At 49.5% G+C, this 16,295-nt stretch overlaps 1 protein-coding gene across 4 annotated transcripts in view; it reads left to right on the forward strand.

Moving 5' to 3' along the window:
- ABCC1 (ATP binding cassette subfamily C member 1 (ABCC1 blood group)) overlaps positions 1-16,295 on the forward strand; it is a 152,424-nt gene that overhangs the window by 73,998 nt on the left and 62,131 nt on the right. For all 4 annotated transcript variants that reach the window (XM_061401216.1, XM_061401214.1, XM_061401213.1 and 1 more), the window contains exons 8-12: positions 7,239-7,469; positions 8,489-8,666; positions 9,904-10,065; positions 14,041-14,133; positions 15,764-15,967. In XM_061401216.1, coding sequence (XP_061257200.1) covers positions 7,239-7,469; positions 8,489-8,666; positions 9,904-10,065; positions 14,041-14,133; positions 15,764-15,967 — 868 coding nt within the window. The remainder of the gene's footprint in view (positions 1-7,238; positions 7,470-8,488; positions 8,667-9,903; positions 10,066-14,040; positions 14,134-15,763; positions 15,968-16,295) is intronic.

Consider the following 16,295-nt stretch of genomic DNA (forward strand, 5'->3'; position numbering starts at 1 on the left):
CATTCTACTCCTAGGTATATACCTGAGAGAACCGAAGATATATGTTCATGAACTCGGGCAGAGATGTTCATGGCAGCTTTGTGTGTGGTGGTCAAAGCTGGGAGGAACCCAGACAGCTGTTAACAAGTGAGTAAGTGATAGTCTGTCAGTCGTGTCCGACTCTTTGCAGCCTCACGGCCTGCACCCCGCCAGGTTCCTCTGTCCATGGAATTCTCCAGGCAAGAATACTGGAATGGGTTGCCATTTTCTTCTCCAGTTAACAAGTGAATAGGTGTGCAAATCTTGGTGTAGCCATGCAAGGGAGCACTTCTGAGCAATACAACAGAATAAACTATTGATACACTCAGCAACATGAAAATCTCTAATTAAGCTGCGTGAACAAAGCCAGGCAGGGGTACCTACTAGGTGATTCCTTTTATGTACAAGTCAAGAAACATGAAAGCAAGTCAGTAGTGATAGAAATCAGATCACTGGTGGCCTGAAGGAGGAGGAGGTGGTCAGATGGGAGGGAGAAGTTCCAGAGAGAGGAGAGCCCTGTGGAGGTGATGGGCGTGCTCATTGTCTTGATTTCCCTGGTGGTCTGACAGGTGTGTAAATATGTCCATAAGGTTGTGCACTTGAGGTGTCTGCATCGGAACCACCAGGGAAGCCCTGATCTTATATCAGTTATACTCATAAGAAAGCAGTAGTGTTTAAAGAAGGGGTGACCGTGTTAACTTAATTGTCTGTATTTCATAAAGGAATGCAAACAGCAAATAACAAACAAAAAACAAAAGGCTCCAAAATACAGGTGTTAAGCTGTGGTTCCCAACCTTTCAGATCCATTGCCCCCTTTAATAAGAAAGACATTATTATTAAAGATATTAAATATAGATATTAGTATAACACCTCCTTAAATGTAAGGTAATCCATTAAAATAACCCAACCATGTGTCTTAGTTTAAAAGTCAACAAAATGTTCTTGCTAAGCTTTAAAGCTACAAGGTGAGTGATTTGTAATGAATCGCCACGTGTGTCTGTGTAAACGCTCAGGCAGGCACTAGAACAGAGATCGAGGAATTGCTGTGTGCTCATAAGTGGAACCTTTTCTGCGGCAGCTGCAAGTTCTGACCAACTGGGTCTGGTGGTTCTGGAGACCAGAACCATCGTCACCCTCACGCACAGGGTTTTGCAAAGTGGCGATTCATACTTGGCAAAGTTCTGAACAAAACTTAAATTTGCACGCTGACTGCAGTTCTAAAAAATCGAGGTGTATTTCATCTTGCAAAAAAAAAAAAAAAATACATGCTGTGTATGGATTTATCTCAGTCTTTCCCAGCATCAGGGTCTTTTCCAATGAGCCGGCTCTTTGCATCAGGTAGCCAAAGAATTGGAGCTTCAGCATCAGTCTTTCCAATGAATATTCAGAGTTCATTTTCTTTAGGATCAACTGACATGCTGCAGTCCGTGGGGTCACAAAGTGTCAGACACAACTTAACGACTGAGCAACAATAACAGCAGTGAATTTATGCTGAAGATGGAGTTAGAGTCGAGATTTGGGTGATTTGGGGTGCTTCCCTGTTGGTTCAATAGTTAAGACTCTGTGCTTCCTCTGCAGGGCACTTGAGTTTGATCCCTGGTCAGGAACCTAAGATCCCACAAGCCGCACAGCATGGCAAAAACAAACAAATCCATAGATTTGGGTGATTTTAGGCAGACTCTGCAATGAACATGAACTTGGGCAAACTTCGGGAGATGGTGAGGGACAGAGAGGTCTGGCCTGCTGCTGTCCATGAGGTCGCAAAGCGTCAGACATGGCTGGACGGCTGAACAACAGCAGGGCAGGCTCTTCACCTCCATGGGTGCCTGGTGGGATTGTCTTCCTCTGGTGTGGTCCAGTACATCAGTGGTTCCCAGCCTTTTTGGCACCAGGGACCAGTTTCGTGGAAGACAGTTTTCCCATGAAGCAGGAGGTAGGGGATGGTTTCATGATGATTCAGGAGCATTACATTTATTGGGTGCATGCTCGGTTGGTAAGTCATGTTTGACTCTTTGTGACCCCACAGAGTAGCTCGCCAGGCTCCTCTGTCCATGGGATTTTCCAGGCAAGACTACTGGAGTGGGTAGCCATTTCCTTCTCCAAGGGATCTTCCTGACCCAAGGATCAAAGCTGCCTCTCCTGTGTCTCTTGCATTGGCAAGTGGGGTCTTTACCACTGAGCCATCCGGGAAGCCCTAACTTTATTTCTGTGATTGTTACGTCGTGATAATGTGGTAATAATACAAGCGGGGGAGAGCAACTGTAAATAGGGGTGAACCTCCACTTGCTCATCGGCCCCTCACCTCCTGCTGTGCAGCCCATTCCTAACAGGCCGCCGACCAGTAGCAGGGCTGGGGACTCCTGCTGCCTGTCAGAGGGAGCCTGGTCTCTGGCCCAGGCACTGTCACATCAGAGGCTGAGAAACCCCCTTGACAGCCTGTTCTTGAGAAACAAAAAGTACTCTCCAACAGCAACAACAACAGAAAGGGGGAGAATGATCTTGAGTTGTTTGTATTTGTATGGGACACAGTTAAAATCCTACCAGCTGTACTTTAGTTGGGGTGGGGAGGTGGTTGCCACGCCCATCTGTGGTTTCCAAAACCATCATCCCTACAGCTCTGAGGAGGATGAAAATGTGCATTAAGGGTGTTAAGTTCTTTCTCTGCCCCTCTGTATTACACTGGATATTACGGATCAAAGACCATGCTCAGAGTACATCCATAAAATTGACTGAGCTATGACCTTTTTCAGTTTGAGATTTTTGCCTTTGGCCACAACGTTAGAGATCTTATTTATTTTTTTATAACAAATGACAAGCACAGCCTTGTGCTTGTGGGAGCACATGGGAGCTCCTCGTGGGCCTCTGGTTGGTTCACTCCCTGCCCAGTCTGCTCTGGTTCCTTGAAGTTCTTGGAATGGCTGCCTCACCTCTTTTCAAAATCCCTCAGTTCCAGGCCATGCTGATCCGGTTCCTCCTGCCTAGAGTGCCCTTTCTCTCCCCGAGTGGACTCGCTCCCTCATCCTGCAGGTCTCAGCTTTGATGTCACCTCCTCCAGGAAGCCTCCATGATATACTCCCCTCCACACACAGAGTGATCAGTTTCTCTCACAGGGCTGCTTGATGGCGGGGCTTTCCCCATGGCTCAGCCCCAAGCAGGGCCTTTGTGGAGGAGAGATCGATGGGCAAGTTCCAGCTTCCAGCTTCCCCACCCTTCCTGTTCCCCTGTCCTGGGCAGTTTTCTCCTGACTCAGACCTTCCCTCTCCAACTTTCCTTCCATTCCCGGCCAGACCATCCAGATGCCCAGCTTTCTTCCTCCCTCCGAGAGCGCCTGCTTCCCTTGAAAGCCTCTTGTTCACTGGATTTTTTTTTCTCTCCTGACTCGCTGTAGCTGGTCCCGCCCACTGTTCTTCCACCCAGGCCTGAGCCTTCCTCCTCTCTGCCCATCTGAGACCTTCCCCCAGGCCCTTTGGCTGCCCGTGTACTGGCCCGCCAAAAACAGCCCTGTGTCAGCGGCAGGGCCCAGCTTAGGACGTGGTGCAGAGAATGAATGGGGGGCGTGGGGGACGAAGCCACTTCCTGTCCCCCTGCCCTGCCTGTTGTCCTCCTTTCCAAGAGGGCATGTGTGTGCAGAATGAAATCACACTAAAAATCCCCGCCAGGATCCCAGCTTCAGGGCAAGTCAGTGAAGTGAGCAGGGAAAGAGCTTTCACTGACAACACAAGAGTAGTGATAATCCTCTGTGGTTGGTAGAATGTCCCCCCACCAAAAAAAAAAAAAAATCCACATCCTGATCTCCAGAACCTGTGTATACGTTACATGGCAAAGCTCAGCTCAGGGTGTGCCCAGTCATGTTGAACTCTTTGTGACTCCATGTGACTCCTGTAGCCCACAGGACTCCTCTGTCCATGGGATTTCTCAGGCAAGAATACTGGAGCAGGTTGTCATTCCCTTCTCCAGGGGATCTTCCCAAGCCAGGGATCAAACCTGCGTCTCTGGTGTCTCCTGCATTGGCAGGCAGGTTCCTTACCGCTGTGCCACCTGGGGAACTGGCAGAGTCCCTTTGCAAATGTGATTAAGTTCAGGATTCTGAGAAAGGCGACTATGCTGGTTTTTTTGGGTGGGCCTGATGTAATCATCATGAAGGTCCTTATAAGGAAGAGACAGGAAGTCAGAGAGGCAAAGTGTTGAGCTACTGGCTGGACGAGGAGGCAGGAACTCCGTGCCCAGGTGTGTAGGCATCTTCTAGATGCTGGGAAAGGTGAGAACAGCTTCTCCCCTGGAGCCTGCAGGCCAGCTTAGACTTCTGACCTCTACAGCTATGAGATGTGAGGTTCGTGTTGTTTCAATCCACTCATTTGTATTCACGGGTCGCAGCAGCCACAGGCAATCCTACAGCTTCACCCAGAATTTACGTTTGAGTCTGGACGCAGCGGGAGGCCAGGAGTGGAGCCGAGGTTGGGGAATGAAGCGCTTTAGGAGGATCCCATTGGCTGCCATGCAGGGCCTTGGTTGTCAGGGAACAAGAGTGGAAGGAAATGGGGGAGCAGGGAGGGGGCCCCGGTCATGGTCACTTGTGTGGGTCAGAGGCCGTGGTGATGGATAGCATGGATGGATGACTGCACACACATCCCAGGAGTGGGACATATACGACACACACCTGATTGGACTTGGGAGCTTGGAGGAAAGGGGATCAGGGAGGAGTCCCATGTTTCTGGTTCTTTCCTGAGGTGGGAGCATCGAAAGGAAGGATCCGGATTTGACAGAGCCCAGACTAGTGCCTGGATCTCTTACCACTTCCCAGCTGGTGCCAGTGGTAAAGAACTTGCCTTCTAATGCAGAAGATGTAAGAGACGCAGGTTCAATCCCTGGGTCAGGAAGATCCACTGGAGGAGGGGTTGGCAACCCACTCCAGTGTTCTTGCCTGGAGAATCCCCATGGACAGTGGATCCTGGCGGGCTGCGGTCCAGAGGGTCACAAAGAGTCAGACACGACTGAGTTTCTTAGCATGCATGCACGTACAGACCAGTGCCCATGGTTTGGAGTAGGGATAGGGGAGGGAACCAAGGCAGATCAGGAGGCTGTGGTCTCCAGGAGGGCGTTTCAGCTGATCTAGGTTGTTAGGTGTGGCTTGGATGGAAGAGGCAACAGTCCCCTGTGATTAAGTGCTGTTCAGTGAGCTCCTGCTATGGACCAATTCTATAAATTGTGAACCTTACGACTGTGTGCAGAGGAAGCTTATGTGCATATTTCAAGGCTGGAGCTCACATTTGGCCATTTGAGGGTGTCGCTTTGATTGCATTTTGTGGGAGAGGGAAACAACCTATTGCTACATAACAGGTGACCCCAAAATGTAGCAGGCTTAAGGAAGAATGAACATTTACTGTCTCATACTGTGTCTCTGGGTCAGGGATCCGGGATGGGTCTGGCTCGGTGGTTCTGGTTCAGGGTCTGTCATGGCTGCAGTCATCTGAAGGCTTGGCTGGGGGCACAGATCTTCTTCCACGTTGCACATGGTGGGCGTCACTGTGCTGGCTGTTGGCAGAGTCTCACCATGGGGTCTTCTCCAGAAGGCTGGTTGAGTGTCCTCATGACCTCGTGGTTGGCTTTGCCCAGAGTGAGTGATTCACGAGAGGGCAGGACAGAAGCCATGATGTTTTCTGCAACCTAATCTTGCAGGTGACAACTCTTTCTCCATTTTTTGACAAAGTTGTGAAGTCATTTCTCCAATATCCTATTCCGAGTGGGAGGGGACTTCACAGGGGCGTGTATGAGAGTTCCGATTTCTCAACATCCCTGAAACCTTGTTATCTGACTTTTTGATGAAAGCAATCCTAGTGGGTGTGAAGCAGTGTTTCATCCTGGTGTCGGTTTGCCTTTCCCTGATGACGTAAGGAAGTTAAGCAATATTTCATGTGCTTATGCCATTCACATGTCTTCTTTGCACCTTTTAAAATTGGGTTGTCTTTTTTCTTACTGGGTTGTTAGAGTTCTTTATTTGCTCTATTTATCCATTCAAGTCCCTTATCAGATTTTTGATTGGCAAATATTTCCTCCTATTCCATGGGTTGTCTTTTCACTTTCTTGGTAACACCTTTTGAAGCACAGAAGTTTTTGGTTTTGATAAAGTTCAATTTATTTTTTCTCTTGTTGCTTGTCCTTTTGGTGTCGTAGTTAAGTATCCATTGCTAAATCCAAGGTCATAAAGATTTTGCCCCTTGTTGCCTTCTAAGAGTTTTACAGTTTTAGTTCTATGTTAAGTCCTTCATCCACTTTGAATTAATTTTTGTATACGGTGTGAAGTAAGGGTCCAGCTTCATTCTTTTGCCTGTAGCTATCTAGTTTTTCAATACCATTTGTTGAAAAAACGATTCCTTTCCCATTGAATGGTCTTCACAACTTTGTCAAAAATCAGTCGAGTTTATTTCTGGATTTTGAATTGGGTTGCATTGATCTCTGTATATGCCCCTCCTCATGCCTGTCTTGGGGGTTTCCCTGGAGGTTCAGACAGTAAAGAATCCACTTGCAATGCAGGAGACGTGGGTTCGATCCCTGGCTTGGGAAGATCCCCTGGAAAAGGGAATGGCAACCCATTCCAGTATTCTTGCCTGGGAAATCTCATGGCTAGAGGAGCCTGGTGGGCTACAGTCCTTGGGGTCACAACAGAATCGGACATAACTTAGAGACTAAACAGCAGCAACATGCCCGTCTTGATTATGGTTGTCCGGTAGTAAGTTTGGAAATTGGAAAATGTAAATCCTCCAACTCTGCTTTTCTTATTTAAGATTCTTTTGGCTCTTTTCAATCCCTGGAGCTTCCATATGAATTTTAGGGTTAGCTTGTGCATTTGTACAGAGCGCTCGGATTCTGATAGAGATTGCGTTGATTCTGTAGGTCACTTTGAGACTGGCGCTTTTCTGAGCCCTTTACCTACAGTAAGTCATTTAGTTTTCACAAAAGCTCTGGGAGGCAAGTCCTACTTTTCCCCTCATTGTACAGATGAAGAAACTAAGAGCTAGAGAGGTTAAGACACTTGCCTGAAGTCACACAGCTGGCTGGGGTCCTGAGTCTGTGGTCGTAACCGCCACGCTCAGCTGCTTCTCCGCAGTGACTGGTTTTCTGGGGCCAGGCCTCCGTGGGGGTGGGCTTCTCCGGTCCTCTCCCGGCTGGTGGGCTGAGGCCCTGGCAGACCCCACAGCCGCTCCTCACTCCTTGTGTTCCAGGCAGCCGGTGAAGATCGTGTACTCCTCCAAGGACCCCGCCAAGCCCAAAGGGAGCTCCAAGGTGGATGTGAACGAGGAGGCCGAGGCTCTGATTGTCAAGTGTCCCCAGAAGGAGCGGGACCCGTCCCTGTTCAAAGTGTTATACAAGACCTTCGGGCCCTACTTTCTCATGAGCTTCTTGTTCAAAGCTGTGCATGACCTGATGATGTTTGCCGGCCCAGAGATCTTAAAGTAAGCCCCCCACCCCACCCCATCCGGGCAGTCCTTTGCATCCTTGACCTTCCACTTGAGACACCCCTCACCCTCCCCTGGGGTCACACGCTCAGGGTTCTCTGGGCTCAGAGCCAAGTTTCCCCATCCTCACTGGCTTTGCCTGATCTTTGCTTTAATAAGCCGTCTTAAAGCCTTGTTAAACCACGATGGTTGTAAGAAACAGAAACCTTCAGGCTCCCCTGAAGCCAGAAGGGAGAAGACGGAGGCTTATCTTGGGAAGTCAACAGCAGGGATATAGGGTAAGGGAGTTAGAGAAGGCAAGGTTCCGGAAAAGAACGAGACAGGTACTTTGCAAGAACAGCTCACCTTTAATGAGGTGAGAAGGGGCAGCAGTCACGTTAGTGAGCCGCTGCACTAACCCAAGAAAAGAGTAAGTATATATAGGCATATATGTGGAAAGCTACTGTCTTAAGAGGCCTGTTCTTCTCCAAGGTTGTTCAGATTAGTGAGGCTGGGACCAGCCGGGAGCTGGGCGTAATCAACCTTACTGTCCATTGTTTTCTTCGGGTGAGAGTTCTTTGTTTTGCATAGAATGGTGGGGAGGACCCTAGGAGAGTTTTCACTCCAGGCTATTTTGAGCTCTGTTAACTTTCCTTCAAGGGAGTGTCAATTGTGTGAAAGCTGCAGCTGAAACTGGAAAGGAGGTTTCCCTCTCTCCCTCCCTCGCTCCATCTCTGCTTCTGTCTCTCTAGGGCCACTCATTTGTTCTCTTTCCCTCCTTCCCTCCGCCCTGTGCTCCCTGCTGGGTCACTTTTGCCTGATGAGGCAGAGCGGTCAGTGTGAGGAGCCCGGGGCTTCACCCCTGCACGGGCAGCCCCGTGTGGGTTGGGCTTCCCATCCTTGAAACTGAAGCGCGAGTGCCCGACTCACCCAGCTGGCTCGGGAGAGCGTCATTTGCCAACACCAGAGGGCTTGACCTGTGAGGGCACGTGTTGTCACGGTCTCTCACGCCGGGTTCTGTCCTCGCTGCCGCACAGGTTGCTCATCAACTTCGTGAACGACAAGAAGGCCCCAGAATGGCAGGGTTACTTCTACACGGCGCTGCTATTCATCAGCGCCTGCCTGCAGACCCTGGTGCTGCACCAGTACTTCCACATCTGCTTCGTCAGCGGCATGCGCATCAAGACTGCCGTCATCGGGGCCGTGTACCGGAAGGTGGGGCGCGGCCCCCGCGGGACCCTTGGGGGGCTTGGCCAGGTCACCTCTCAGGCCCAGCTTGCAGAGCAGTGGCATGAAGGTGGTCTGAATGGCTGTGGGTTGGCAGGGGGTGACCATCAAGCTTGACAGCTTAGCAGAGCTGCTCCTAGAGGCTTGTCTGGGGGTGGGGGTGGTGCCCAGGAGCCCCCCTGCCCGGGTCCACTGTGGGTAATTGCATTTCTTGACTTGGGACGATCCAGATCCTTGCCCTGCTGTTAATGTACTACGTGTGAGCGTGTTCTGACTCTCCATTTGAACTGAGAAGATGATACCTTCCCTGGATGAGAGACCCTCAGCACAGACAGCCTTAAGGGAACTGAATTACCTCCTCGGTCCCTTCATTTCTTAGCCTCTGGGCCCCACAGGTTAGGAAGAGACTCTTCGGCAACTGGTAGAGAAAGATGGATTTGATCATTGGCTCTTAGCCGTGTCTGCATGTTAGACTCAACCAGAGAGCTTCAGAAACTTCCAAGGACCAGGCTGCACCCAAATCAAGTCAGAATCTCTGTTGGGGGGTCGGGGGCCAGGCATCAGTATTTCTAAAACTCCCTAGGTGACAGCATGAAACCATCGAGAGCCAGGGCAAGTTTATCCCTCCGGGAGATGTTGGCAATGTCTGGTTGTCATAACTGGGGGTGGGGGCGGTGGTGGAGTGGGGCGTGTATCTAGGGGGTGGAGACTGGGGATGTTGCTGAACGTCCTGCAGTGCACAGGACAGCCCCCCAGAGAATCATCTGACCTCAGGTGTCAGTAGTGTCACAAAGGAGAAACCCTGGCTGAGACCTTGGTCCTTCAGGGTGAAGTGGGGACCAGCATTGTCAGCATCTCCTGGGGGCTTTTAGCAATGGATAGTCCCCCTCCAGTCTTACGGAATCAGAAATTGCCTCATAACAGACTCGCTGGGGTGTTTGTGTGTACACGTACACACTCAAGTGCATGAAGCCTGGGTTTAGGCAATCTCTGAGGTCCCTTCTGTACGGAAGAACTCAGGATCGGGGAGGCAGTAGGTGTTGTCGATAAGAGACGGGCCTTTGTGACGAGACACACGGGCTGGGAAGGCAGATAAGCCTCCCGGGGAGGAGAAGGCGGCGACCTCTCCGCTGGTGCGCTGTCTCCTTCCTCCACGTGGGCCTGGACGGGGGCCCTGGCTGTCTCCCACCACACCCACCCTCTTTCCCTCTCCTTTGTCCCGCAGGCCCTGGTGATCACCAATGCAGCCAGAAAGTCCTCCACGGTCGGGGAGATCGTCAACCTCATGTCCGTGGACGCCCAGAGGTTCATGGACCTGGCCACATACATTAACATGATCTGGTCAGCCCCTCTGCAAGTCATCCTTGCCCTCTACCTCCTGTGGCTGGTGTGTGTTTGACGTCATTCCCGTGGCACATGGGGAGGGACCTCCATGTGTGGGCAGTGGGGGGGCGAGGGAGTGGGTGCCAGGGATAAGAACCTCTGTAGCTCACTGTCATTTCTTTAAAAAAAAAAAAAAAACACAAACTTTTGTTTTGTACTGGGGTATAGCCGATGAGCAATGTGATAGTTTCAGGTAGACAGCGAAGGGACTGAGCCACACATACACATGCACCCATTCTCCCCCCAAACCTCCCTCCCATCCAGGCTGCCACGTAACATGCTTGCTGGCGTTTCTTGACATCGTTCACATTTTATTTTCTGGCTTGTCAGCCAGCTCCTGGATATTTTGTTCCTTTCTTCAGTTGTTGGGCTATGTTCTCTCGGGTGGCATGGTATTTATTTGCACGTGTCTCTTCTTGACGGTGTGTGTAGTTAACCACCCTATGACATATCCATTGTATTTCTCCCTCTGTGTCTTCCCAAACACTCAGCAAACTCATTTATTCATGAGTCCTAAGTTATGTTGGTCTTTCGGTTGCAGGGGGTAGAAGTGCATTTTAGAGCAACATAAGCAAGTAAAGGGAATTTTATGGGTGGGGGTAACTGAAGAGTCTAGGGGACTGGCTTCAGGTATGGATGGATCTGGGAGATCTGGCAGTGCTGTAAGGACACGATCTCCTGCCCTCATCCTTTCTTAGCTTGGTGTTTCTCTGAGTTGATTTCATTCTCAGTGGGATTTCTTCACACGGCTTCCATAGCTTTGGGTTTATATCATCTTCACAGGTGTTGGTGCCAGACAAAAGAGAAGATACTCCTTTCCCGTTTGTCTCAGTCAGACTCCCAGGGAGCACTGTGGCCCAGCACAGTCCTAGTCGCATCCTTGAAAAAATATCAGGCTGAAATAGGCAGCATTCTCTGATTGGCCAGCCTGGGTCACATGTTCTCTCTCAGTGTGAGCAGGGTGTGATTGACAGCCCTTCCACATGGGGAAGGGCACCTCCCAAAGTATGAAGATGATGAGCAAAGATGCTCTTAGCCTAATCCAGGCCTTACTCTTTCTACCTCTGGGCCTTTGCACATGCCTTTCCTTCCACCAGGAATTCCCTTTCCTCCCTACTGATGACAAGGACTTCCAGACTATCCCAGACTTTAAGGCTGTGATAAATACCACTTCCACTGATTTTTTCCGCCTTTTAATTAGGTAAGGACTTCTTCATCTGGCAGGTGTCTTGGGGCATCTACGTCCCCAGAAAGTGCTGTCGTGGAACAGTCCTTTTAGAATTGCCTTCAGGGTTGATTTGTGAACCACTAAGAAAATGGCTTTATTTTAAATGAGAGTTGCTGAAAGTGTTATTGATACGTGGGGCAGGATAATTCTTCATTGCTGGGGGCTGATCTGTGTGTTGTAGTATAGTATGTTTAGCTGCCTCCCTACCCTTTCCCCAGGAGATACCAATCACATACCATCTCTTCACCCCCACACTCCCACCGCCACTTGCGAAAAGGTCTCCAGACGTTTTCAGATGTCCCTTGGGGGAATATACCTCACTGGTTGGGAACTGCTGCTTTAGACCAAAACCAGGGAGAAGGCAATGGCACCTCGCTCCAGTACTCTTGCCTGGAAAATCCCATGGACGGAGGAGCCTGGTAGGCTGCAGTCCATGGGGTTGCTAAGAGTTGGACACGACTGAGCGATTTCACTTTCACTTTTCACTTTCATGCTTTGGAGAAGGAAATGGCAACCCACTCCAGTGTTCTTGCCTGGAGAATCCCTGGGATGGGGGAGCCTGGTGGGCTGCCGTCTATGGGGTCGCACAGAGTCGGACACATTGGAAGCGACTTAGCAGCAGTAGCAGCAGCAGCAGGGTTTCTCTGACAGTCAAGAACATAGGATAACAGGCAACAAGATGGCTCTGAAATCGGGCTGCCCTGGTTCAGATCCTGCCTCTTGCCGCTCTTATGGCTTAATGTCACTACGTCTTGATGTCCTCATCTGTAAACTGTTGACAGTCAGGAAACGTCATTGCAGTGATTGATGTCAGGACAATTGAACGAATTGCTGCAGGTAGTGTTCCCTGAGCCATACGTGGTACAGAGATGTGCCTGGTGTCTTTTAACTATGATTTGCTTTCAGAGTTGATTCTGAATGCTTCAGATTGTTGGTAGAAATCACCTTCATTCTTAGAGGTGGATTAATCGTCACTGAGCAGAGCTGCATCACAGAAAACATTTGGAGCAGTTGTTGTTGTTCAGTCGCTCAGTTGTGTTCAACTCTGTGACCCTATGGACTGCAGCACACCTGGCTCCCCTGTCCTTCAGCGTCTTCCAGAGCTTGCTCAGACTCATGTGCATTGAGTCAGTGATGCCACCCAACCATCTCGTCCTCTGTCGTCCCCTTCTCCTCCTGCCTTCAGTCTTTCCCAGCATCAGGGTCTTTCCAATGCATTGCCTCTCTGCATCAGGTGAACAAAGTATTGGAACTTAAGCTTCAGCATCAGTCCTTCCACTGAATATTCAGGGTTGATTTCCTTTAGAATTGTCTGGTTTAATCTCCTTACTGTCCAGGTGACTCTGAAGAGTCTTCTCCAGCAACATAGTTTGAAATCATCAATTCTTTGGCACTCAGCCTTCTTTATGGTCCTACTCTTACATCCATACATGACTTCTAGAAAAACCGTAGCTTTAACGAGACAGATTTTTGTTGGCAAAGTGACGGTAGAGCAGTAGTTTGGAGCAGTAGAGCAGCTTTTTGGTAACTGGGACTGGAGCACCCAAGGGTGACTCCTTGGAAGGGACTAACATGCTTACCCTCTGGTTCTGACCGTCCGTCTCAGCTGAGAGCGTATACACTGGGCAGACTCCTCAGGCTGTCTCTTCTGATGTGTGTAACTTGCAAGTTGAAAAATGTCGATCAGTATCTTGCCTCAGTCATGATCTCTTAACCTTTCTGAGGTGCAGTTTCCTTAATCTGCAAATGGGACCACAGAACAGTCTATAGCTTCTCATCTACAAGTCCTTGTATCAAAAAGCTCTAAAAACTGAAAGTGTTTCTTAACTCATTTGGTGGCCAGACCTGACCTGAACAGATGTGTGATTTGTCATCTTGATTATCCCTCTCAGTGGGAATTTTCCCATTTGCTACTGAAGAAAAGAATTGCATTTGCTTATGGAATGCTGTTCCATGGCCTGGTGGGGTACGATATACAGGCATATCCACCTATGTCAGGGGGTCCTAGGACTCCAGCAGGTTCATGATTCGCTAGGGTTACAGCAAGATTAACAAAGGTTGAAGGGGGATCAGGGACAAGCTTCCAGGCGTCCTCTCACCCTGGAGTCAACAAGAGGTACTTAATTCCCCAGTTTGGATGCTTGTGACAACATGTGTGAAATGTTACCAGCCAGGGAAGCTTGTGAGAGACCCCCTAGTCCAGGGTTTTTTTGGGGGGCTGATCACACTGGCAGCTTCTACCTGGCACAGACCAAACTTGCAGACTCCCAAGGGGAAAAGGCTTAATCAGCAGAAGCTGTATTGTTTGTACAGTTTAGGCATAGTGAGTCAGTCTTAAATCAGTTCTGACAATTTTGGGAGCCCTCCCCAAACCCAAGCACCCGGCCCCTAGCCAGGGGCCTTTGAGCAAGATAGACAGTCAGGTGGGCGTATTCACTGTTTTCTGTTTCACGTCTCATTACCTTTCTGAAATCCTTCAGTTCTCGTTTGCAAAACCCACCCTGTTGGTAGAAACCAATAGAATACTGTAAAGCAATTATCCTTCAGTGAAAATTAAATAACAGCAACAACAGTAAAAACCCCAACCTGGTCTTAAGGGTTTCAGATAAAGGATCGTGGCCTTAATATTCGCACAGGGTTTGTGGGGCCCCGAGGGATGCTCTGGGATAAATCTGAAAAGTGAAAGAACTGCATGGGGTGGCTCAGCCCAGGAGGCCCTGTGCTGAGGCTTTGTTCTCATTCCTCCCGTAGAACCTGGGCCCCTCCGTCCTGGCGGGGGTGGCGGTGATGGTCCTCATGGTTCCCCTCAATGCTGTGATGGCCATGAAGACCAAGACGTACCAGGTAAGGGGGTGTCTCCCTGGGCTCCGAGCCAGGCCCCTGCCTGAGGCCTTTCCACTGAGTGTCGGCTGACTTCCTTCTGCACAGGCCGTGGGGGCCTCAGCCTTGCCTGCCTGTGGGAATCCTCTGGGGCGCTTTCATAAATGCTGGTCCCTATGCCCCATTCCGGGAATTCTGAGCCACCTGATATGGGTGGGGCCTGGGCATCAGGGGTTTTTAAAGCTTACCATTGGGCTGCCAAGGTTGAGAGCTCCTGAAATATTTAGACCTCGTGGGCCAGTGTCTGAAGCCGCATCTGTGGACCTCTGGAAGAGTCCTCATTTCCCGTGGGTTCTATTCCCTTATGGGTGTGCATTGTCCAGGGCTGAGCAAAAACCACCCCTTGCTTTTTTTCCCCCATCACCTTAACGCTGGTCACAGCTACTTAGTATTTTTTAACTTTTTAAATAGTCAAGTAACAGAGTGAATGTCTTCTCATTATATTTAAAAAGTTCAAATAATACAAAAGTGTAGGGCCTGTCCCCTTCCCTGTCCTCTCAACCACAGTGAACACACTGAAGCAAATCCTTCTAGAACTTTCTGTGTGGTTACGTAGAGATCAGACTCACTGTAGAGTTAGGCTTGGTGTGAGTAGTGTGTGCATTATGGTGCTATCACCATATATATTTTAACACACACAGGCTCTTTTGGCAGCATGATTTTGTCGTTTGATACCATGCCTGGGGATCTTTCTGTGGCATGCCATGTGGTCTGACTTCATTCTCTTGAGCTCATGTCTAATGGTCCATAACAGAGATGGGCCAGAGTTCTTTTTTTTTTTTTTTTTTTTGCTCCCCCATTGATGGCTATTTATGATGTGCCTGTGGAATTTCAAATGAGAGAGCTTGGCTGCACTGATGATGCTATAGGAGAGATAGGTTCCAGAACATGGGCCTGGTGGGATGAAGTTTGGGGGGGTAGAGGGATGATTATGGCCTCTCATCTTCTTCCCTTGAATGGTCCACCTCTGAAGCAGTTTCAGTCTCTGGCCTTGACCTCATGTTGCTTAAACTGTCCTGTTCCATGACCCAGGAGTGACATAGCACTTAATGATAGGGTTCTTGTGAGCAGGACTAAATGCCCGTGAAAAGCTTAGAAAAGTGTCTAGCTTAAGGAAAAGGCTAGGTGATATAAAAAATATTTAACAGCTCCATAGCACGGGTACCCAATGGTCAGAACCAGTGCTGGCTGGTACAGAAACACTTCAGTATTGTAACAGCATGTACTGGCTGATAAGCAGTAAAGAAGATAAGAAAATGGAGGGGGGAAAAAGTATCATCTCTCATATTTGGATCAGCAGAGTAAGGCATGTGCCCCTTCCTCCCTGGATGGCTGTAAAGTTTTTCTTGCCTCTCTCCTAATTTTAAGAGGTTTTGCTAATAATGTCAAATCTAACGTAATTCAAAGCAGTTTTTTTGCCTTGAAAAAACGAATCCTTTGGAGGGCTGTCAGGGTTCCCAGGGATTGCAGGCCCATTTTCCCACCCTCAGGAAGGCCCATTCTTAACAGATGGGGTTGTTAGTCTGGTGCCGGGGCCAGAAGTGAGCAACCAGCCCCCGCCCCGGTGAGGTGTTGACCGCTTTCCTCTTCCAAGGTGGCCCACATGAAGAGCAAGGACAATCGGATTAAGCTGATGAACGAAATTCTCAACGGGATCAAAGTGCTGAAGCTTTATGCCTGGGAGCTGGCATTCAAAGACAAGGTGCTGGCCATCCGGCAGGAAGAGCTGAAGGTGCTGAAGAAATCTGCCTACCTGGCCGCCGTGGGGACCTTCACCTGGGTCTGCACCCCTTTCCTGGTGAGTGAAGCCGGATTTCTCCTGGCCCACACGGTCAGACGTTTTGTTGTGTCGTCGTTGCCTAAGTATTTTTCGGAAGTCGCTATTTCAGCACAGTCTTCTCCAACCACTCTTTTTTAAAAGTACCACCCCTGCCCTTTGTTTTATTCACAGCACTTAATAGCTTCCAGCCCAGGGCTGCCCCGAGCAGCCAGTTCAGGAACTGTTACAGGTTCACCATGAGCGGAGAAGCTTGTGCTGGAATGTAAACCTCTTCTCTCTGCGTCCTTCATCGAGAAAGTCTGGCTAAGAAACAAAAAAAGTCAGCAGGACTAAGCTGCATGCTTGG

The sequence above is a fragment of the Bos javanicus genome, chromosome 25, assembly GCF_032452875.1.
Source record: "Bos javanicus breed banteng chromosome 25, ARS-OSU_banteng_1.0, whole genome shotgun sequence".
Lineage (NCBI taxonomy): Eukaryota > Metazoa > Chordata > Mammalia > Artiodactyla > Bovidae > Bos > Bos javanicus.